This window comes from Phoenix dactylifera, chromosome 10, assembly GCF_009389715.1.
Source record: "Phoenix dactylifera cultivar Barhee BC4 chromosome 10, palm_55x_up_171113_PBpolish2nd_filt_p, whole genome shotgun sequence".
Taxonomy (NCBI): Eukaryota; Viridiplantae; Streptophyta; class Magnoliopsida; order Arecales; family Arecaceae; genus Phoenix; species Phoenix dactylifera.
In genome coordinates this window covers 11,929,463-11,954,170 of record NC_052401.1, presented here as the reverse complement: position 1 = coordinate 11,954,170, position 24,708 = coordinate 11,929,463, and the positions used below count along the sequence as shown (strand labels likewise).

Sequence of the window (24,708 nt, the reverse complement as noted above, 5' to 3'; positions counted from 1 at the left end):
CGATGAGTTTTAAAGCATTTGGGCTTATAATCAAGCAACGCTTTTAAGAGTTGGTAGCTAACTTAAAAAGCAACGGCAATACCAAAGGTTTTTGTAGTGTAGGATCCTATAACCTAACAAGCGACCGTTTTAAATAATCGGTAGGTATCTTAAGAAGTGCCGGCAATGCCCAAGGTTCCTGTAGTGTATGATCCTGTAACTTAATACACTTGGAAGAGTTTAATTAGTCAGGTAGAGTTTTTTCAATTAGAAGCCTCAAGAAAAAATCTTCACATGACGTCCCAGTCAAACTCACGAAATACTACACATAATGATGCTTCAACCAACAGCTCAATAATCTGTTTGCTGAAGATATTCTTCCATGCGTTATTCCATCTCTTCATCCCTATCCTCATAGTTTCATATCTTCTCATTCTAGGAATTTAATCCCGAGGCATGATTGAGAAATAATCAATCTGTTCTGAATTCTAGTCTCCGTTTATGTTCCATGGGGTCCCAATGGCTCTAAAGATATCAGGATAAAGGAAGAAAGGTAATGTTAAACCAATCTTTGAACCCCGAACCACCGAAGAATTTCATACATGTCGTAACCAACACGGTACTCAAAAAACATACAGAAAGAAGAAAACCTAGAAATGCTCACTCAATTGCTTGATGATACTGGCTCCTGAAGTGACATGGAACCCTCAAGGGATCAGAATGACCATCCAAACATCCTGGCCATTTCATGGTGCTTTAATCGCATGAAATAACAGTGATTAACTGTTGTCATCCATCTAGCACTGCATGCCATTACCCTGTTTGAAACTTCTCTTCAATTACTCTGTGCCTGCAGATCCAAACATTCGAGCTTAAGATTAATTTTCAACTAATGATCGCACTACACACCTCTGGATATAAGACCCCTGAATCCAAGAAGCTCTAGTATAAGAGGGACCATAAGTAGGGTGTACAATAGTCAATGGCAACATGGGATACATGGCAGGGCATCATCCATTTAAACCTGTTTATGCAAGTATCAACTGCTTATTTCGAATGACCATAACAAACCACAACTTCACATTCCCTATGTACAAAATAATACAAGACAATGAACAGTCATATCAAAGATGAAGTACCGCATACATACATGTTTTTTGGGAGACATACTTTCAGGCAAAATCCCCCAAGAACGAGAATTTTTTCAATGAGAGGTAACACAGTTTGTAGAAAGCAAATGAACTCAAACATTATAGGATGCTAGGAGTCACTGCACTCGGAAATGTTTGATGTGTTTGATCGGTGCCATACCGGTTCCATAAGATAGAGCTCAGACTGTGTACCGATTCTTAGCAGCTTTATCAAGCTTCTTTGCATCGTCCTGCAACAAGTGGATGAGATCATGAATACCACTGACCTGGACCGAATATTGTCATCCATGAAAGAGAATCTAGTATGATTAACAATTGTCAAAGTGAGCACTTACATGAAACATGAACCCAATTGTGTCTTTGCAATCCAAGAACTCCTTCCACTGTCTCCCAATGCTTAGCTATCAATTAAAAATTAAGAAAAATAAATAAAGTTAGCAAACTTTATCAACATGTCAAGCAAGCTAAGAGAACTAAAAACAGGAAAACAAAAGCACCAAATAGTAAGATGAGAACTGCAATTCAAAGAAAAATCATATACAGGGTTTACATAAACAGGATAGGCAAGCTGAAGGAAGCAATTAACTACAGAATCAAGCATTTCGAAACAAGATGCCATAACCAATCTACAATGGAGATTGGACTTAATGCAACAGAAAAGAAGACATCATGCCTCTTACATAAGAATGGTGATGCAGTAGGAAATTAAATAATATTGTACATGAACGAATGTAAGAAGACATTGTACTATGATGATACAGCATTAAAAGAATAAGCTGAGAGCTGTTTAAAAGTTTCCTTAGATATAAAAATGTTAGCACGGGCAATGCATGTTGGAAAGAGGTATATTACTGTGGAAGCACTACTAAGCATTGCAATTGGGATTCTAGACCTGACATTCAGTCTTAAATTACCTCCAAAGGGCCAAACTAATCACTTCCAATTCTTTCATCAAATTTACGGGACTCTCCTTCATGACAGCATAAAAATTTAAATTTACGGGACTCTCCTTCATGACAAAGCGAAAAAAATTGAAATAAGCTATTGCTTTCTTCCTATTTTCCAGCTATAGTGCTCATCAGCTCTTCAATTAAGCTCATCACCTAGTGACAAAAAGATACACTGATCCTTCTCTCATCACGAGAATATGGCCTGAAGGAGAGAAAACCAAGGACCACCCTTTTGCCACTGCATTTTCAGCAACAAGGTATTTGCCATTTTCAGTGACCAGCAGTTTGAAAACCTAGATTTCAGTTTGATCGAGTCTAAATGATGTACAATACGATATGTGCAAACTAGAACTACATATAACAAGCCCTGCCTGAACTTTCACTAGAGATGCTAAATTATCTGCCACTCATTCCTACCAATGACAGCATCATCTTAGTGCAGCTCTACCCAATTGCTTTATTACTTCCATCTGTATCATGTCAGCCACTTAGTCTTGTCCTGCCAAAATCCTTCCCACAACTTCCACCCATGCAGCCTCTACCTTTTTCACTTCTTTCTTTATCCTTCAACAAAAATTCTACATATACTTTCATCTGATCCTCTTTAGATTCTCAGAAAACATCGAAACAAATCAATTGACCACTTAGATGCGCAAATTATGAACCAGTCATGCTTCTATTATGTTGTGTTTGGTTGTCAAGAAAGGGAGTGACAAAATCCAAGGCCTAGATTGCACAGTGCAATTAATTTAAAATGTTTCCAGCCACAATCAGTTGTTAGGAGTATGAACAGAGCTATTGGAGCATCAAGACTCTAATGGTCCAAATTTTTCATGTATTATTAGACTTCCAGTTATTATTGTACTTGTTCCTCACATAACTTGGAGTTTAGATCTTTGGTCATTTAAGTTAATACTGAACTTACCTAGCCATCACAAAATTTTGAACTACTAAGTTACTTAGTCCTTTAATAATCCTTGGTGCATGTTATTTGAAGATGATATTAGTCTTAGTAGATGAAACTAAGGTCAGGGTCAATTATAAATTTTGAACTACTAAGTTACTTAGTCCTTTAATAATCCTTGGTGCATGTTATTTGAAGATGATATTTAGTCTTAGTAGATGAAACTAAGGTCAGGGTCAATAATAAATTGGAATTATGGAGGGTTTTAGCGTAAGTAGGACGAAGACAAAATATATGGAATGCAATTTTAGTAAAATTAGAAATAGAAATGAAGGTAGAGTAAAAATTGGCAATTGTAAATTTCCTAATCATGATTATTTTAGATATTTAGGATCAATTATTCATAAGGAAAGGACAATGTAAATGATGTTATCCATAGTTAAAGTAGTTTAGATGAAATGAAGAAATGCAACTGGGATGTTATGTGATCGTATGATACCTGCCAAGTTGAAGGAAGACTTTTATAAGATAGCAATACAACCAGCTATGTTGCATGATACGGCATGTGGGCAATTAAAAAATATGTGCATAATATGATGTCGCCGAAGTAAGGATGTTGAAATGGATATGTAGTAATACAAGAAAAATCAAAACAAGAAATGAAATCACTCATTATAATAATAATAATAATAAAGGTGGAGGTGGCATCAGCTGAAGACAAATTGAGAGAAAGACACCTTAGATGGTTTGGACATGTACAACATAGACCAAAGGACGTACCAGTATGAAGGAGCAATTTGATGCATTTAGAAGGAAAGATGGGTATAGGTAGACTGAAAATCAATGAAGTAGCAAGAAAGAACTTAATGTCTAAACATGATTCAAAAAATATGGCCATAGATCGAGCTAAATAAAGGAAAAGGATTCATCTAGCCTTCCTCATCTAATATGGGATTAAAGCTTAGTTGAGTTGAGATGAATTGGAGTTACCCGATCATTAAATTACTTGTTCTTAAATTAGTTGATTGATTACATTGTCTTAAAGAGATCTTTTTTGAAAACTGTAGACAGGAGACAAACAACTAGGTGATGTAGTCCCTTGGTGTCAAGCTGTCAGTAAAGTTGAAATTTCAGAACTGAATATTTTTTCTCTTATGTCGCAAAAAAAAAAAAAACATAGAGAAGAGGATAAATGTAGGAGAGAAGAAAAAAAAATGAAATTATAAGAAAATATGGAATAGATAACCTATCACCGAAGGCTTAAATCAAAGGCCTCTAAGATTGAATAAAACTAGCTAATTAACTGAAAATAAAACTCAAAAGTTAAAACAACTAGACTAAGGTGCCTCTTAGCATCACTTTCATTTTTTCTATTTTTAGAATATAAAAAAATAATTTTTTGTTCTTTTAATTTTGCAAAAATGTAGACATGGTTGATATAGTCAATTATTTTTAATATAAGCATATCGATGGTGATGGACTCGATGGTAGTTGCAATGGAGGAAGTAGAGCCGATGATGGTGTCGATGGCAAGAATGATGGCAATACAGAGAAGGTGGAGATGATGCAATAGTATTGTGGTCAAGGTGAGGTGATGGTGATGGTGGTGGTGGTGGTGGCAATTATAGTGGTGGTGATAATGGTACCAATAACATAGTAGAGGTGATGGTTATGGTGGTGATGTGGAGGCGATGATGGTAGTTATTGTAATGGCGATGATGCTGGTGGTGGAGGCACCAGCAATGTGATGGAGGGTGGCGGCACTGGTAGTGGTAGCGATGGTGGCGGTTGTGGTGGAGGTGGTGTTGATAGTGACTGTTGAAATCACCAGTTGTCCTAAAAGCTTAGGGGGTGTTTGGTAACCCCAACAAGATCACCACGGTGATCTAAGATCCTCGGTGATCCGAATGCTGGGATGATTTGATTTTCAGTGATCTAAGATCCTCGGTGATCCGAATGCTGGGGTGATTTGATTTCCAGTGATCTAAGATCACTGTGTTTGGTAGGCTATAGTCCAGTGATTAAAAATCTTCGGGTATCCATGAGTAACTTGTTTGGTATGGTACGGGGATCCAAGATCATCGACCACATGATACCACAAATACCCCTGATATATCTTAGATAGATTTTTTATGTATTTTTAATTCTCATGAATAAAAAATATAAGTCAATATGTTAATTTCTATAATAGCTCCATAATTTTGTCACATATTCTACTTTTAGTAGCCCTTATCACAAGAAAATCAGACTATATTTTCGTTCTATCAACAATACTCTTTAGCTCATATACTAAAGAAGATAATCAATCAATAAACAACACTACAATAAGATAATCAATATAGACTAAATATGCACATATAAAACAATTTAAACAATATAAAAAATGTTTAATAAGTATAAAATACTTACAAAAATGATATGAAAATAGATAGCCATCAAGTATACTATTTCAACAATGAAGTGCATGAATCTAACAAAGATAGATAAGAATTTGTCCAGAAAGGGACAAATTCACTCCATCTATAAGAGAAGGTAGGGGCATTATGAGAAATTCACTCCATCTAATTAATAAAAGTCCCATCCCCCCATCTCCCCTTCGAGTACCCAAGCAGCAATTGCAACATCACAGCACAACGGCCATTCAACCCCAAGCAGCAGCTGCAGGCCGGAAACCCTCCACCTTCATTCCATCAAGGGGGAAGACTCGTAGCTAGCTCCTGTTCCCATTTTATATGGGACCTTTGCTTCCTCAAATCTCACGGTCAAACACAGAAAATAGGGCAAGGAACCTCCCTATCCCCCCCTCTCTCTCTCTCTCTCTCAACCCTCCACCTCCCTTCCATCAAGGGGGAAGACTCGTAGCCAACTCCTGTTCCCGTTTTATATGGGGCCTTTGCTTCCTCAAATCTCATGGTCAAACACAGAAAATAGGGCAAGGAACCTCCCTACCCCTCTTCTCTCTCTCTCTCTCTCTCTCTCTCTTTCTCTCCTCTCCTCTCTTTATTTCATCGCAAGTCGGTGCCTTTTTGCCTTCTCCCTTCCTTTTGTGGTTATCTTCTCTTTGCCTCCCGGAAGCCTTTCTTTGGGCGGAGACCTTCGATCATTTCAGTCAAAAAAGAAGGTAAAAAAGAACGCAATAGAGAAAGAAGCGGACATGCCTGGATCCTGAGGCCGGCCGTTCGACTTCCGTCGCCGCCGACGGCCGCTTGTCGCCTTCGGACTCCTTTCTTGCGGTCGTTGGAAAGGAGAGCATAGAGATGGGAGAGATAACGACTCGAGCGTAAAAAAAGGTTGAGGAGTATTTTGGTCTATAATTTTCAACCCAAAATCACTGCCCTAGGGTGATCTTGGATTCCCGACCTTAAGGACGGGTATCCCACACCGAGTTGGGCGGTGATTTGAGAAGTGGAAGTGATTTAAGATCACCGCTACGTAGGATCACCGTATTGCAACCAAACACGGTGATCTCATCACCTCCACCCCCATTACCCTTGATCTTGGGACAATCACCCTATACCAAACGCCCCCTTAAGCTAATAGAATGAAGTAGATTTATTTTTATATTTTATATTTTCTTATACTCCCCCTCACATGTGGACCGGACTTTTCTTTTATAGGTGAGCCCAACATGTGAAATTTTTAATAATAGGGTTAAAGAGTGTGGAGACAGGATTCGAACTTAGGATCTCTGCTCTGATACCATGTTGAAATCACCACTTGTCTTAAAAGCTTAAGCTAATAGGATGAGGTAAATTTGTTTATATATTTTATATTTTCTTACAATGATAATAAAGGCATGAGTTTCTTATTTTTGAAAATATAGAACATAAGAATTCCTTACTTTTATTTTTTAGAAATAATTAAAGCGATTTTTAAAAATAAAAAATAAAAATAGTAGTACCAAACAATTTTTTGTCTCAATTTTGCAATTTTATTTTTTAAAATTAAAAACAAAAAATAAAAGTGATGCGAAACAAGCCCTAAACTTAATTTTGATCTAAATCACATCATTAAGGAGATTATGGAATGCTTAAGCACTGGATGAGCGCCTGGACTAAACACTATAAATATCAAACTACCAAAGAAATTACAAATTGAGATATCACCTTTCTATGCCCCAAGTACATACCATTTTAAGACATGCTCCACCAACAATGCATCATTATTGGGGGGGCCCACCAGTAGAAACTCTAGCATCCAATCCTACCACCAACAACAACAGCCTTGCCTAATGCAGCCCCATGCCTGTCACAGTTGATAGGGTCAACAACCATAGTCAAGTCGCCACAACTACAAGTCTGTACCAACGATACCACCATTGCTAAGAATCAAAGGGAGAGAAAGGTTTAGCCAGAGAAAGAAAAGCAAAAGGGGAAAAAAGAACTTAGATCAACCGCAAACACAAACTCCAATATCAAGCATCACCCTAACTATCATGTGCCACCACCAATCACCTCTTCCAAACCACCTCCTTCCTCTACTTTGCCACCAAGGCTCATCCTAGAAGGATTTAAGACGAGTAAAATGAAAATTTTTGGAGTTGTTTGGTATCGCTTCTATTTCTTGTTTCCTATTTTTAAAAATAAAAATATAGAAATTGAGAAAAAAACATATCTAGTAATATTGTTTTATTTACTATTTTCAAAAGTTATTTTCATTATATCTAGAAAAATTGAGTTAACAAAACCTTATATTCAAAATGGCATCCCAGTACACGAGGATCCTGCCATAGTAGGGTCAAGGGAGGGTCAAGGGAGGGTCAACTGATGCAGCCTTACCCTGCTATGCGGAGAAGCTGTTTTTTTTTTCGAACCTGACCTAGATCACAATGGAGTAGCCTTAGCATTGCACCAAAGCCAAAAATTCTTTTATTAAATATTTACAAAAACAAACAACTTATGATTTTTACCACTACCACCAAAATTGCCTTCACGACCACCCTACCACATCCATGACCACTGTTGCCACCTTCATCACCACTGGTCTCCTCCGCTACCATTGCCATTGCTGCCATCACCCCCACCAATGTTGTCGCTGCCTTTCCACCACCACTATCAGTGCTATTGCTTTCACCACATTGTCAGTGCCTCCACCACCACCACCACTGTCGCTGCTATCATCACCATCACGACCACTATCATCGCTATCACCACCTTTACCCACCTCCATTGTCATCGTCGTCACCTCTACCACATCATTGGTGCCCTCGCCGCCACCTCTACCACATCATTGGTGCCCTCACCGCCACCACCATCGTCTTCACCATCACCATCACTACCACCACCATCGCCATCTCCTCCAGACCATCATGGCCATTGTTGCAACCTCTGCCATACTAGCGCTAGCCCCACCATCGACACCACGTTTGCCTAAATTCCATCTCAGCTTTACTCTTCTAAAGCATTATTTTAGATCATAAAAGCACTAGATTGCATCCCATCTTACAACTCTAGCATGAAAGGTGTTGAATACAATTTACATTGGTTTTTGGTATCTTTATTATATGCTTGTACATTACATCATTTAAGGCAGCATAAAGAGTACCCTTTTAGGTTGTCATATGTCAAGTTGTTACCAACGCTTAGATTACAATACAACCTTATAACATATTACAATGAACAGCACGATGAGATTTTACATCAAATTCTTGCAAGGTTAGATGCACTAATTGATGAAGTGCTGAAACTTTTGACAACATGTGCATAACCTAGATACTAGACAAGCCCCCGTTTGTGCAATAACATGTTACAAATTCACAGTGTAAAATTTTTCATCCAAGATTTCCTAAAAAAAGAAAAACATTTTTGTCCAAGATTTCTGACTCAGATTTTTTTTCAATATATGCTCATCCATTAAGAATGCCTCTGCGCATTGGACAGCCAGCAGAAATCTTTATATTTGTGATAAAGTGAGAAGAATAAAAGATTGATGAAGAAACATCTTCCTTGTAGTTTTCCATGGATCAAATTAAAAATGGATTATAAAATCATATATCGATATTTTCTTAATGCGTGCATCATCACAAAGAAATCCATCATAGCATAGCATTTTGAAGAAATAATATCAATAAACTACAAAATGGTCATTAAGGACTTCAATCTTTCTAACGATCTAATCGACATACATTTGATAATGCATAAAAATCAACAACATAAACAAGGATAAGCTTGTCCAACTCAATATCTGCTTCAATATTCTCAATTTAAATAAAAAACTGCTAAATACCTGAGCAGTTTCATCGGCAGCATTTTTTGTCCACAAAGCTATTTTTTCCTGCTTCCCACGGACACTAACAACTGCTCCACAAATTTCATCTCCATAGTCAAATTGCTCACCTATCATTGCCAATAACTAGTAGGAGCAGTAGCAGATATCATACGACGAATAATTAGTACATATTTATCAAGTAATAAACAATATTTTGGAGGGCAAGATGCATACAGTATGCAACCAAAATGTATCTGATTTCCCTCTAGAACAGCTAATGGTCCATTTCCCTCCATTAGCGCACACTGGATCTTCCCATTTAGGCTCAATTTTGTATTTAAAGCAATGAAAATCTGCTCCCACAACCAACTTGCTTGGTTGACGAATATTATTGTAGAGGCTGAAAAAATTTATAACAGATTACACCTAATTAATACAATATTATTTTTTTTGATTAAGACAGATGTAGCACAAGCATCACCAATATAAAGACTAAATGAGCAAGCACAACAGTAAAAATCAAATAAGGATTATTCAGACAACCAAAACATCTTCCAACTTCTAAATTATGCAACAAGACGATAAACATCTTTCAACATCTAAATTATGCAACAACAAAATAAACATCTTCCAACTTCTAAATTATGCAACAAGAAAATAAACATGCAATTTACAGTAATATGACCTCTAAGGAGTCATGTGATGGAAGGCAAAATGGATCGTCCTACCTCAGCGTGGGACCACCCAATTTCAGCCAAATAGACCTTAGCACCGAGCAGGCTAGACCTCGATTACGCTAAGCGCCAGTCCGACCCCGGACCTCATCAAAGGCCGAGTCAACCTCGGCCCGATCTCTCTGCTGCCATGAGCTCCCATGATCGACCAAGAGCTAAAGAGGCCCCATCGACCGCCCGTAATATAACGTCCCGGGCCCGAGCTCGAGGCGCCTTGCGGGATCGACCAAGAGCCGAAGAGACCCCGTCGACCGCAGGTATCCATAATGATGCCCCGGCCCGAGCTTGGGGTGCCCTACTGAGCTGACCTCCGAGCTGAGGAGGCTAGGCCGACCCCAGCGTCCGTCGAGCCGACCTCACCAAACATATGTCGCGGCCCCTAAGTCAGCCCGACCTCAATACTCACCAAGCTTACTTCACCAAGTAAATGCTGCAGCCTCCAAGCGAGCCCAACCTTGCCCATGGCCGCATCCACGTGCACACTTACGCACGCCCCTACGCCCGCATACGTAGCCGTACATTATAACCTCACCACGCCATGCTTTGCTTGCTGGTCACTCTACGATATGACGACCAGAGGCCATACCTTACTGCCAAAGGCTGTACCCTGTTAATGCCCGCAACGCCATGCGCAGGAACAGCTCGAAGCATGTGCTCCAAGCAAGCCGTGGCCACACGCCACTTGGCCTATGCCATTTCCTCCCATGATGAAGATAAGCCATACCTCCGCCGGGCACCTCCGTGGAGACTATAAATAGCCCCATTAGGTAACGCCTAAGGACCTTTTTTTTTTGAGCTGGACCAGCTAAGATCCACTCTAACTTAATCATCGAAGAGCTCTCACTGGAATCCCACAGGTGAAACTTTGTGCAGTTCCGCCGATGCGCAGGAAGCGACGTCCTTCCATCCCGACCGGTAGCTCCTCCGACTGCTCCGGCATGGTCACCCTCGAGCCAAATTTGAACCACAACATCATGCATGTTCGCTAGGAGGTACTTCCATAAGGTTGGAATTATAGGAATACAACCGAGTCCCAAGGGATAAGATGGATGTACACCCAAAATAAGGTGAAATAAGACAAGATTTTGGTTTGAACAAACATTTTTGTTTGAATTGATACAGCTACGAAGATAGTTATAACTATATCAGCAGAATAGAAGTGCATTATTTTAAAAGATATGGACTCTGCATACTTAACTTGGAAACCACTATATGTCCAGTGTATTACAATGACATTTCTCCTTATCCAGTGATAAGCAATACCAATGATAACTTAGCAGCCTATAACCAATACGACCGACCTAAGCCTCAAGGGATAAATCTTAAACACCCAACTTACTCGATATACTCTCCTATTATGTCTCCCAATTGTTGCAGGTATTGTGGCTTTCATTTTTCCAAAACCAACTTGGCTTGTCTTAGGCTTACTTCTGGTATTGGATCACAGCTAGGACACCCCATAGAAATTTTTTAACAAGTACCTGAGAATTAAGATTGACTTTTGGATACAAAGTATATTTTTGAACTCAATTCAAACTCCTATATGAAGGTAACTTAATGAAGAAATTTTTTGGAAGTCTTAATCTTGCTAAATGAGCAGACATGAACTAAGTCAGCAGGTTTTAAGCACTCTATGTGAGTAAGAGGCAGTATTTTTCTAAGGTAGTCTGGTTCAGTAGTTAAGATTTATTTGGTTCCCTCAGGACATCACCAACAGAATACTAAATGAATTTTGTATAGACATTTTGTTCTTTGATTGATAACACGTGATTTTAGTCCTGCTGCTGAATATGGGAATCATCTATTCCTCCAATGCTCTTATTCAGCATATTCTAGCACTGAAGATCAAAACTAAGGTTAAAGCCACAGAATTGATACAATTTGTTCAAAAATATAGAATATTAGAAACTTGAGCTGTCACTGAAACCCATACCTACAGAACTGATATGAACGTGCATACTTATTATTCGAGTACGACTTTGGCAATAGACCAATAAATGTCTTATGGCCTTGGTCTTAGCGTGCGTGTGTAGCCAACTTAAGGCGATCATATGATATGATGCTGTATGGATCTAAACTTGGTGAACCCACGTGGACCCAGATTCAATACCTCACCTGATGTCTGCAATAATTATATAATATATTAATAGTCTGGATCTGGCTTTAATGTTTCCAGGTAACAAGTTGTTTCCGTCTATAATTGACTTCTGCTGTCCCTGAATTTAACTTTAGAATAGATGATTTTGATGTTTTTCATTTGTAATATTCTATGAGTTGTATCAAACATATTGCTGTATTTTGGTTTCCCCAAACATCTAACCACAACCCTAGTCCGTTGACCCCCTCTCTTCTCCATCCTCTCTCCTATCTTCTTCCTTCCATGCCCCAGCATGTGCCAACCTCTTTCTTCTCTGCTATCTTCCCTCAATTCTTTGGAGAACTCCCTCATTTCCTTGTTCGAAAAACACCCAACCAACAACACATTGCCCACTCCCCTGCTTCAAGATTTTTTTTTTCAATAGTCCAACCAAAATGCAGTTCATGTTCCAAAATTTCATTCCTAATTATATGTCAGATGATGCATTGCACATTCTTATCTTTGGTTTGAGGTCTAGATCTAGTTATACAGATGATCAAGTCATTTGACGAAAGGGGATGAAGAGGATCTCACTTACCTAACAGGTTTTTCTCTTTCCTTTAGAAATACAACAAGAAATGTCATGCCCCGACCCGAGATTGCGAGCCGGGGGTCGCGGCAACCGCCGTACACTCATAGGGAGCTCTCCCCACGAGCATGCAAGGCATCTTAACGTGACATCATCAATATGCAACGGAACAATTTAAGCTAATAATATGCAATCTTCATTTCATTAACTAACTCAACTTAAAATGTTTCACAATTCTAACATTAGTCTAACATAATAAATCAATTTAAATAAACTCTAATATAAAATAACTTGTGCCACAGTTCTTCTAGTCGTTGTCCCAAATTGAAAAATTTCGGGTCGAGCTAATTCTTCAGATCTATAAAAATAGTAGAAAATTGTATAATGAGCTAGACAACTCAGTAAGTAATGAATACCTTAACTAGACAATTCATATAATTACATAAAATATAAATACAAATTACGATAAATCAGTATAAAGACAATAAATTTCTTTTCAAAACACAAATCCATTGAAATCCGTATCTTTCAAATATCCGTTTACATAATCATAAGTTCGATTCGAAATAAATCACATTCAACTCAACAACCTATAACTTTGGCCACATTTATACCCTGTAACTAGAACAGAAATAGAATCGCATTTATATCCTGCGGAGTGGGCCAGAATACCGCACTTATATCCTGCGGAGTGGGCCAAAATACCGCACTTATACCTTATGGAGTGGGCCAGAATACTGCACTTATATCATGCCGAGTGGGCCAGAATTGCCAATGCATAACCCTCAATTGGCAGGGTTCAGAATATAGTCAGGCGGCGAGTTCCAAATCTGATACACATCAAAGTTCTTTTTGTAATATAATAGATATATCATAATCTAATTAAAATATGCATATATGACGTAAGAACAATAAATATAACAATAATCCGAAAAATATTACTCCAATTTACATATCTATTTTTCATTTAAATCATCTCGTAAAATAGTCCGAAAAATATTACTCCAATTCGCATATCTATTTTTCATTTAAATCATCATCTCGTAAAATTCATAAATCACATATAAATCCATTAACAATTTATTCAATATAAAAATAATATTATATAAATAAAAAATCTAGAAAAGGCAGATCATTACTTATCTTGCAAATACGATCCAACTAATACATCCAATCAATTCCGAAAATTCTTCTCAGGGCCTAATATTCCAAAATTATATTTTTCATCAGAATTTCATCATAATTAAAATAAAAATTCTGAATTCCAAAATCCTCATAAGGATGACCTTGCAATAGTGCTTGACATCCGGATCGGTTTGATCAAAGTAAAATTCATCGAATCATGCTCTGACTAAGGTACAGACGGTTTAATAGAGATTTGAGGTGATCAAATCTAACAGTGTTAGCAAGGACCACGGTGGGGCTGACACGTCATCCGACGACCTGAGATCAAGATCCTTCACCAGAGTTAATTCAAAATCACTGTGAAGAGTTTCTACTAGATCCAACTACCTTAGAGAGAGAGTAGAGAAAATCCAGTGGAGAGAAAGTCCAGTACAGAGAGAACCAAGAGAGACAACATGGGAAAGAGAGAGAAAAGAAGAGAAAAGAAGAAGCTTCTCTCTCTAACCGAGGAAGAGAAAGGAAAGGGGTGGTTGTAAGTGGTGCACGAGGTCAGGGACCCAGGGCCGGCCAACAGGCAACCAGCGGCCGGCAACGCCAAAACCAACAAAAACAAGAAAATCGGAGTCTTCATCGTTTTTTGTTGTTGGCCGCTCATCTGCGGCCATTATTTGACCGTGAAAGGTCGGTGGGAAGCGGGGGAGTCGATCAAGAGTCCGGCATTAAGGGAGCAGCGGCGCCGATGGTTGGAGAAAGGAATAGGCATCGATTTTTAGAAAAATAAAAGAAAACAGGGCATCCGATTCTTCTCGAAAATCCGGCAATCATCGACTAGAATCAAGGCTTCTGAGGACCATGAAAGATGGGGAGGGAGACCAATCAGAAGTTGCCGGTGCTTACCTGGCTATTGGCGATGGTTGGCGACAGCAACGACGTTAACACAGTCGACGGCCGCGGAGGAGATTGAAGAGAAATCTGGTGACGGTTCGATTGGAGATCAAGCTCTTCAGTGTGTGGTGGAAGATGAATGAGGGGGAGCTCTAAATAGAGCTCAGTCGCGACCGAAATCCGACCCAGAGTTGGATTCCATCTGACCATCATGGGGAGTCGGGAGTCTTCTCTCTACACACGTGCCGAATTTCTTTTTTTGTGTGTTGGGCCAAAAACATACTTTTGGGCCGGTTAAATAGACTTAACCTAGTTCGGTTTCAAGCTTAATAGGCCTGGGTATTACATTCTCCCCATAAAAAAGATTTCGTCCATGAAATTTTCTTTTCTTACGTTTCTAGAAGATAGAGATACATAGTTCTAATCTCATCCTCAAGTTTCCAATAATTCTACTTATCAATACAAATTCATCTTTAGTTCTTATCAGAAGAATAAGGTCCAATACCTCCAGACTCGATTCTTTTTGTAGATGATCTAAAACTTCTCTTATAAACAGAAATCAACATCTTAATTTTGAATAAGAATATCAAGTTTGTTTATCAAAATACCAACTGCTCTTGATTAATCGATCTATCACAAATATTAGATCATAAACCATCCCAATCCACCTCTAGTGGAATATTCATCAAAGTTGATTCTTAACCTCACTTTCTTTCCAGATTTAATTAAAGAAGTTCAAGCTTCGGATTTAGGAGAAAAGAAGGCCAAAACCAAAATCTTCCAGATCTAAGATCAAAATCGATGATCCATTAATTCTAGTCTCAAGATACTAAAATTTTTCTTAGCACAACATAAAAGTTGGGAACCTAAGATAATGCAACGACATCCAAAAATCAGAACATTTTTTTTTCGTTTATCAAGAAAATTTTGCTACACAAGGAAACAGATCAAGTCCCTTGTTATTAAAACTTGCCAAATTAAAAAGATAATACTTTCGACCAACTTAGAAAAATAATTCAGACCACTATACTTTCGCTGCACACTCTGATTCAAACCACCAAAATTCTTTGGATTTACTAATAATTTTTTGTCAAATACCTTGTATTATGAACTAAAAAGATCCAAAATTTCAATTTCTAGGTAAAGCCCAAAACAGAACCTTTGATTTCTTGTCTGCTAATTTACCTCGAACACATCCATCTAGATTAATCTTCGAGTCAATTGATACATTCAAAACCATCATATAGGCTAGTTACTGTAATTCAAAATGAATTGAATCTTAATTCTCTTATGAACTCAACTAGACGATTCAAAGTCAAACTCTTACAAGTAAAAACAACCAGAAAAATTTTCTCAAGACCTTAAATCAATCATCTCTCCTAGAGTTTTCTTCATCGAGAACTTTAGCATTTATCAAAAATCTTCGATTATAATTATGTAAACCTTAAATATTCAAATTCTTTCCGCAAAACTAGACTTCATCAACAACCTCAATAACATTGGCAAAAGATCCCTAGACTAACCTATTAGCCCAAACTTGAATTGAAGTTTATTACCCACCATATAGTCTTTGATAGACATAAATAAGATCTATTATTTGGATCCAAAGATAGTGATAAAAATTATTAATGATTTCACCAAGATCAATACTTTATGATCTCAAAATAAAAATAATTGTTCAATAAGAAAATAACCTTTCTGCAGTATCACCCAACATATTTTCCTTCTACATCTAGCTTCATTCATAGTCTACATACAGATTCAAACCTCAAAGAATATTCCAATCAGGTACCATATAAATCTTTCATAGCCCAAATTTTAAACAACTTCGTATAGATGGATCTTAATTTGCCTCTAAAAATTATCTTCAAAATTAAGCAATATCATAGTATACCTCCATATCAATTTTTTTAAGTTTCCAAGTTCACTTAAATAACAAATAATCACAATGCATGATAATATTCTATGGTCAATCCTCTTGCACTTAATTTAGATCCAAATCTAACTAATTATAACTTGATTCTTAGATTGCCCAACCTTCCATCATATATCAAACTTCATAAATAAATTTTATCATAATTCCCTAGTAACTTTTTCATACATAATCACAAGGCTTAACAGAAAATCTTTTTAAAGTAGCTTACAATGCAATCGACATAGATGTACGTCCTAATATTCCTAGTGTCTACCTACCTACACTCATCCTATGTCAGATTTCTGTCTTAGACTTTTATCTATTTATGCATTGAAATTAATTGTCATGCATCAACCCGAAATTATGAGCCGGAGAACGCGGCAACCGCCGCACACTCATAGGGAGCTCTCCCCACGAGCATGTAAGGCATCTCAACAAGATATCATCACTATGCAATAGAACAATTTACACTAATAATATGCAATATTTATTGCATTAACTAACTCAACTTACAATGTCTCACAATTCTAACATTAGTCTAAGGTAATACATCAATTTAAATAAACTCTAATCTAAGATAATTTGTACCATAGTTCTTCTAGTCGCTCTTCTAAATTGAAAAACTCTGGGTCGAGCTAATTCTTTAGATCTGTAAAAAATAGTAAAAAATCGTATAATGAGCTAGACAACCTAGTAAGTAATGAATACCTTAACCAGACAATTCATATAATTACACAAAATATAAATACAAATTACGATGAATTAGTATAAAGAAAATTAATTCAGTTTCAAAACACAAATCCATTGAAATCCATATATTTCAAATATCCATTTATATAATCATAAATCCGATTCGAAACAAATCACATTCAATTCAACAACCTATAACTATAGCCACACTTATACGTCATACCCTATGATTAGGCTAGAAACAGAACTACACTTATATCCTGCGGAGTGGGCTAGAATACCGCATTTATATTCTGCGGAGTGGGCAAGAACACCACACTTATACCCTATGGAGTGGGCCAGAATACCGCACTTATGCCTTATGAAGTGGGCCAGAATACCGGACTTATACCCTACGAAGTAGGCCAGTATATCACACTTATACCCTGTGGTGGGGCCAGAATTGCTAATGCATAACCTCTTATTGGCAGGGTTCAGAAAATAGTCAGGCTAAAGTTCCAAATCTGATGCACATCAAATTTTTTTTTAAATAATAGATATATCATAATCCGATCAAAATATGCATATACGATGTAAGAACAGTAAATATAATAATAGTATGAAAAATATTACTCTAATTCACATATCTATTTTTCATTTATATCATCATCTTATAAAATTCATAAATCAGATATATAAATCCATTAATAATTTGTTCAATATAAAAATAATATTATTTAAATAAAGAATCTAGAAAAGGCAGATTATTACTTACCTTGCAAATGCGATCCAACTAATAGATCCAATCAATCCTGAAAATCCTTCCTAAGGCCTAATATTCCAAAATTATATTTTCATTGAAATTTCATCATAATTAAAATAAAAATTCTAAATTCCAACATCCTCAGTGCAGACCAAACAATAGTGCCTGACATCCGAATCGGTCGGATCAAAGTGAAATTCATTGAATCATGCTCGGATTAGGATACAGATGATTCAACAGAGACCAGGGATGATCAAATCTAAGAATGATAGCAAAGGCCAGGGTGGAGCTGACACGCTGCTCGACTATCCGAGATCAAAACCATTCATCAGGATCAATTCAAAATCACTATGAAGAGTTCCTACTAGATCTAACTACCTTAAGAAAGAGTAAAAAGAGAAAATCCAATAGAGAAAATTCAGTAGAGAGAGAATCAAGAGAACATAGAGAAGAGAGAGAAAAAAAGAGGAAAAAAGAAGAAGCTTCTCTCTCTAACCAAGAAAAAGGAAGAAAAAGGGGGTGGCTATAGGTGGTGCATGGGGTCAAGGACCTATGGCCGGCCAACAGGCAGTCGGCAGCCGGCAATGCCAAAACCAACAAAAACAGGAGAATCAGAGTCTTCATCGTTTTTGGCTGTTGGCTGCTCATCGGCGGCCATTGCTTGACTGAGAAAGGTCGGTGGGAGGCCAGGGGAGTCGATCAAGAGGTCGGCATCAAGAGGCGGTGACACTGATGGCCAGAGAAAGGAAGAGACATCGGTTTTCACAAAAATAGGGGAAAACAAGGCATCGAGTTCTTCTCGAAAATTCGGCGATCGGCCAAAATCAAGGCTTTCGAGGACCACAGAAAATGGAGAGGGAGACTAATCAGAAGTTGCAGGTGCTTAGCTGGCTTATGGCGACGGTTGGTGACGGCAACGACATTGACACAGTCGATGGCCGCGGAGGATATTGAAGAGAAATCCGGTGATAGTTCGATCGAGGATCAAGCTCTTCGGTGTGTGGTGGAATAGAGATGAGAGGAAACTCTAAATAGAGCTCGGCCGCCACCGAAATCCGACTCGGCGTTGGATTCCGCCTGACCATCATGGGGAGGAAGAAGACTCCCATCGGAAGTCTTCTTCTCTCCAGGCATGCGCGCAGTACATGCCGACTTTTTTTTTACGTGTTGGGCCGAAAACATACTTCCGAGCCGGTCAAATGGACCTGGCCCAGTTCGGTTTCAAGCTTAAGAGGCCTGGGTATTACAGCAAGGATCTGAGCTCTAGCACTGACCACTCTCCAGTGCAAGAATTGAGGACAGATGGGGGCAATGAAAGGTTCCAGGTCCTATTAGTAATCGAAACTTGTGCCATGATGTAGTCCCTTAATGATATAGCTGCAACTAAAATAAATGTATAGTAAAACAGAACTCGGATATTGACAGCTTTGGAGTTCCTTTTTTTATAACAAATGAATCAGCAAGGAAGAGAGTAAAAGTAAAGGACAATGAGAAGTGGTAGAATAGAGGAGAAAGAAGAAGAATATAGAGACGGGAGAATAATAAAGGGTAAAATCTCCACAATGGAGTAACTTCATTCAATAAAATCCATAAATCATACATAATTTGTCATCCCCATGGAACCATATTTCTAGACATTCAAACAACACTAAAACAATGTTTCTTAATCATAAAAGGGACTCTCAACTTATCTATAAAGGTCATGGGACATTAATTTACATTATTTGACTCAAATAGAACTCCTGATAAACCAAAACTCCATTATAACAAATTTAGTCACTTTCTCAACAAAAGATAACCAAAGGCTTTGTAAAGAATAGTAAATTCGTAACTACAATGGATCCCACATAAAAGATCATCAAAACCTTTCCAAACAACAATCCAAATAAGTTTAGAACTTTGTTAATATAACCTAGACTTATAATAGGACTTTTGATGATAACTATAAAGACAATAGAACTAAAAAAAATCACCTAAAGAATGGAAGAAAATAGGGAATACCTGACCTACTCCAAACTCAATAAAACTAACAAATTAACTAAACCAAATTTAGACCTATATTACATCATGGAGGTAGAGCCTAATCAACATCTGAATAAGTCTACCACTCAACATATTGACATGTAAATTATTAGCCCAAAGAATCCAAAGTGACCTAAAATGATTGAGAGCATCATCTTCCTAAGCAAAAGTCAAGCAATTCACAGCATCCATATCCAGACAAGCGTTGCCATCATGGCCCTTGCTCTTTTGATCATAGACGCTGGTCTAAGAATATCATTTAACTTTGCAAATCTCTTCATTATAACCATATTAGAAGCATAACAATGGGTTATCAACAATGTTGACCAGATACTATTTATTGCAAGAGTTCAAAGAAGAATATATCATTAGAATATAGGCATCAGAAAAGGAAGGAATCATTACCAAGAAAATCGTTGGTGATGATTGAAACCTTCTAGGAATTTATGTTCCAAACAATGACTAGCAAGTAGAGCACCTAAGAAAAGAGAATTGGATCAATTGGAGAGGAGTAATCTATCTAAATGGCATCCTTAGGAGATATTACCTGGACAAGTGTTGCCTCTTGGGTATTGAACAACCAACATATCACGACCATCAGAAATAAGGTCTTAAGAAGAGCTAGCTCACAAGAACAAAGTGGGAAGACAAGTAATGATGGACAATGGAAGGAAAAGGGAGAATGGGAAGGTTTGAGAAAGAAAAAAGGATGGAAAAGTAATGGAGGGTAAGAGGCTGGCAACATAATTAGTAGGAGGTGATGCTGGGTGGATGAGACTCCAGTTGTGGGGCTAAAAGGTGGTTAAATGTGAGAGGAGATGAATGGTCAAAGAGAGGGAGTCTATGGATGGTTGCGAGGAGGAAGGGAAGGTGATATGGGAGATGGGAGGATGCGGTGGCAAATCTCAACCAAAATGAGGAGAGAGGAAAGGCCTATGGTGGACCAAGGGAGGAAGAAGAGATTAAAAAGGATGATGAAGAGGAAAAGGCTTCACTTCAAAAGCAGTCAATTTCTCAGCAAAAGAAGTAGAGGTATAATGAGCTATCGACTATTGGAAATGACCAAATCCATTCCTAGCCATTTTACTTTAGAAGGTACTTGTCAATTTTCCACTTGGGAACAAAATAGCCACTCCCTAACAGTTTTATCTTATAGCTTATATCCTTAGCATTTTTTATATACCTCTCCCTTTATATTTTCCGTTCAACAATAGAAAAGAGGTTGTTGGTTCATCTCCTCTTTCTTTCTTCTTTAATCTAACACGCCTCTTCCCATTACTTTCCAATCCAACTTGTCATAATAGGAAAATAATTTTAGGTGTCCACGATAACATCAGAATAAACTCTCTTTTTTCTACAATGCAGATCCGTGATCCTTGTGTTCCCTTTCACCTATAATAGCTATCTAATGTCAATACAGTCATAAAGATTAACTAGCTCATTAATAAAGTTACCATACTACTCACACTCCTCCACTTGGAAGAGGTCATGGGTTAGAATCACAAGGAGTTGTTTCTACAGGTATTTGGAATAGGTAATTCTACCGAATGGATCTTCCCTTCATCCCCCATCCACCCAACACACAAAAAAAAAAAATAAAGAAAGAAAGAAAAAAAAACAGAAGGCAGAATACCTTAATACCCTACATGGATCCTTCCTCTACCCCATTTTGTACAACACAGGGGAGACCTTCATGACATGTAAAAGCAAAGAGGAAATAGGACATACCTCTGAACTTGCTTAAGATCACCATAATTAAGATGCTAATAGGCACTAGAAACTAGCAATTGATACAATACAATCTTCCTTCTAATTCATCCATTATTCAACAATCCCAATAAAAAAAATGACTTCCAGGACTAAACATCGCCTTTACCAAGCTTGGTGTACAAATTCTACATTTTTATTATAGTATAGTAGAAATCATTACACTCTCTAACTACAGCAGCAATGAAAATTGAAACTTTGCCAAGACATGATAATTACTCATCAAATAACATTTGCCTTCCTCCTACCTTGATAGCAATCTTTAATTTTTTTCTTTTTTAAGTTCCTCCCAAACTTATCTTTCCATATGTCATCAAGAATTACAAATAAATATTACAAATCATTTTTTAATGGAACCTAATTTTACTATTACAAAAAAAAAAAATAACAACCAATTAAACTCAATAACTTTCATACCAATTGTATCCTGCATAAATGCAGCTTTTCCAATGGAAATAGCTTTGACCTCCCAATCACTAACATATCAGTCTATATTAGGTTTGACATTTACCGCCCAGCATTTTTTTAAGCCAATACTTGTTATCTCTTTTCTAGCTGTCTAAGATCCAAACACCCTAGTCTTTCATCTGATCCCTTAATTTTGATTGACAAACAGTTTAAACATTTAAATCACCAAAAATTTACCTCTTTTGGGGGCTATATCTCAACTATGCAAGTTCCCCAATTTTTCATAGTTGCAAGATTTAGTTTGCCAATGTTTCATCAACATGTATAAAACAATTAAAAATGTCAAATACACCATCTTAGGTGATTATCTACAGTAGAACAGAAGGAAGTGTGATTCTTAATCCATGAAAACAAGCAATATCGATCCAGGTTATCATAGGATTCAAGTAGGACTATTTGGAGTATTTGGAGTAGTGAAGGCAAGTCCATTAAAATTACTTATTATTGCTAACTCAAGGATCATGTTAGAATCCTCTTAATGCATCAAAACCTTTCTACTTCGTCATACACTTAGCAATATTTACAAAGACACCCATTGCACATATGATGTAAGAGCTGATCTAAAATAATTATAAATTTTCTTAGCAAGTATAATAGATATGGCAAAACTCCAGACCAATAATCCCAAAACTGCTCGAAACATCTTTTAAAGACTCCAAATCCAATTCAATCCCCTTCAACCACTAGTTCAACAAGCAGTTTTCCTACTACAATATTCAGTCCTTTAGTGCTCTCATCCTCCTACTTACTTGAAATCAAAATTTAACTCTTTTACAGATATCTGCATAAAGTCAATTCTCAACTAATTTTAATAGGACAACCCCTAAAAGTGGCCATGTTTCCTTTCTTTAATATTTATTCTTGATATGCACATCTGAAGTTATCTTAAAACTGTTATATGAAATTAACAACAGTAAAATAACTCTGCTGCATTATTAGCTGCGTTTATGATTCTGTTCAATCATGTATTAGTCTTTCCTTAAAATCCATCTCAATTTCTTTGAAGAAGTATAAAATTATCGACTATGAACTCTTGATTCGGGTAATAATTCACCCATATGCACCATTTTCAAATATTGATGATACACTTCATAGAAATAAAAATGATTCTAGGAATAGTCTTTTTAAATGCAAACAAAGAGGAAAAAAACAACTAAAATAGGAGTTTGTTGAGTATCAAAAATAAAAACTCATTAAAAGGTAACATAGACACAGATTGCAGTTATACTTAGAAACCCTGGTTATATAAGTAGTTCATTAGGTCATCTATTACCTCAAATGTACAGAACACACTAGAAGAAGGTAATGAAAATGAAATAAAATTGTATTATGTCATAACCTCAATGATCTGGACAATTCTATGGATCATCAACAGTCTGACATGACCCCTTGCTTAAAACAAGGGACGTGGAGTTATCCAAATTGTTCCATTAACATAGGTGTTAACTAAATACAAAAGCTATAACCAAATATTCACTTATTCAAAACCTCAAGTATACTGCCAGCACTTACAAAACTATTGTCTCCTATCAACTTAAAGGAAATGATTATATGAACAAAAAAACATAAAACAAAAATCCAGAAGTAAAAATTACTATCTTTCAATTCAGCCCCACAACATTAGTGCACTCTGTTTAATCTTTTGTAAAAATAAATGGGCCTCCAAGTTGTATCTTGTAGAGGATATTCGACCAAGGGATTGTCGCAAATATAAAGTAATCAGGTCGGCAAACAAACTGATCTGGACCAATCTGCAAGCAAAACCACAACCAGGGTGGTTCTTGTAGATAGAGCCACAAAAGGGAATCTCGAATCCAAGAGTCCGGGCATCATTTCTTCAAGAAATCTCAAAAATCCTTATGAAAACAGTTGGAAAACCAAGACCGCGCACCAAATTATACCAGTTATAAAGGGCAAAGAATGGCTTTTAAACATCGGAAAGCTTCGAGATAGTCGATGAAGATTGGTTGTGGAGATCCGATAAGCCAAGAATCTCTCACCTCCAGAAGTCTTCGACGGTTGCGAAGGTGTGGACGGGTCGGATGGAGCTGCCCCAGGCGGCCTGCTTGGATTTGGCAGAGGGGTTGTCGAACCAGAAGGTCCAGGAGTGCTCCAGGGGGTGGGGGCGGGCATCCCGGCAAGACACCGGCGGTTCCGCCGAGCCGTCCCTCGCGATCTCGCCCTCCTCCTGCTCTTCCGACAGCTCGCCTTCCCTTTCTCTCCCCTTCTCTTCCGAAGGCCTGGCAACTTTCGCTCCCTCCCCCGCCATCGTGCTCTCTTCCCCTCTAAACAGAGAGCCCACGGCACAGGCGAGCCCTTGCGACTGAAAATGTCGACAAAGTGCGAGTCGGCGGAATTGAGACAAGCGAGTCGGTGGATCCAATCGTACACGACCGGGTGTCAGTATAGGTCCGTAGGGTGCAAATGGGTCAGACCGGATCAACTTATGAGTGGCTCGATAGATATCCAATTTTTTGGGCTCCGATCCAATCTAATAAAAAAT

The 24,708-nt window shown here is 37.7% G+C and overlaps 1 protein-coding gene across 1 annotated transcript; it reads right to left on the bottom strand.

Annotated features, from left to right (window-relative positions):
* Window positions 1-989: 989 nt before the first annotated feature.
* Window positions 990-24,592, bottom strand: LOC103695679 (eukaryotic translation initiation factor 4E-1-like). Its single transcript, XM_008777059.3, has 5 exons — window positions 24,206-24,592; window positions 9,426-9,591; window positions 9,210-9,335; window positions 1,466-1,531; window positions 990-1,360 (listed from the first exon to the last, which is right to left on the bottom strand). The coding sequence occupies exons 1-5, from the start codon at window positions 24,472-24,474 to the stop codon at window positions 1,310-1,312; spliced, it is 678 nt and encodes a 225-aa protein (XP_008775281.1). The 5' UTR covers window positions 24,475-24,592; the 3' UTR covers window positions 990-1,309.
* Between the last annotated feature and the right edge of the window lie 116 nt (window positions 24,593-24,708).

Bases quoted from the DNA above. Each gene is read 5' to 3' on its own strand.
- LOC103695679 (XM_008777059.3), bottom strand. From the start codon at position 24,474: ATGGCGGGGGAGGGAGCGAAAGTTGCCAGGCCTTCGGAAGAGAAGGGG. The intron at 9,336-9,425 runs GTATGCATCTTG...TGCTCCTACTAG, and splicing joins ATACATTTTGGTTGCATACT to TTATTGGCAATGATAGGTGA. The intron at 1,361-1,465 runs GTAAGTGCTCAC...CACTTGTTGCAG, and splicing joins CAATTGGGTTCATGTTTCAT to GACGATGCAAAGAAGCTTGA.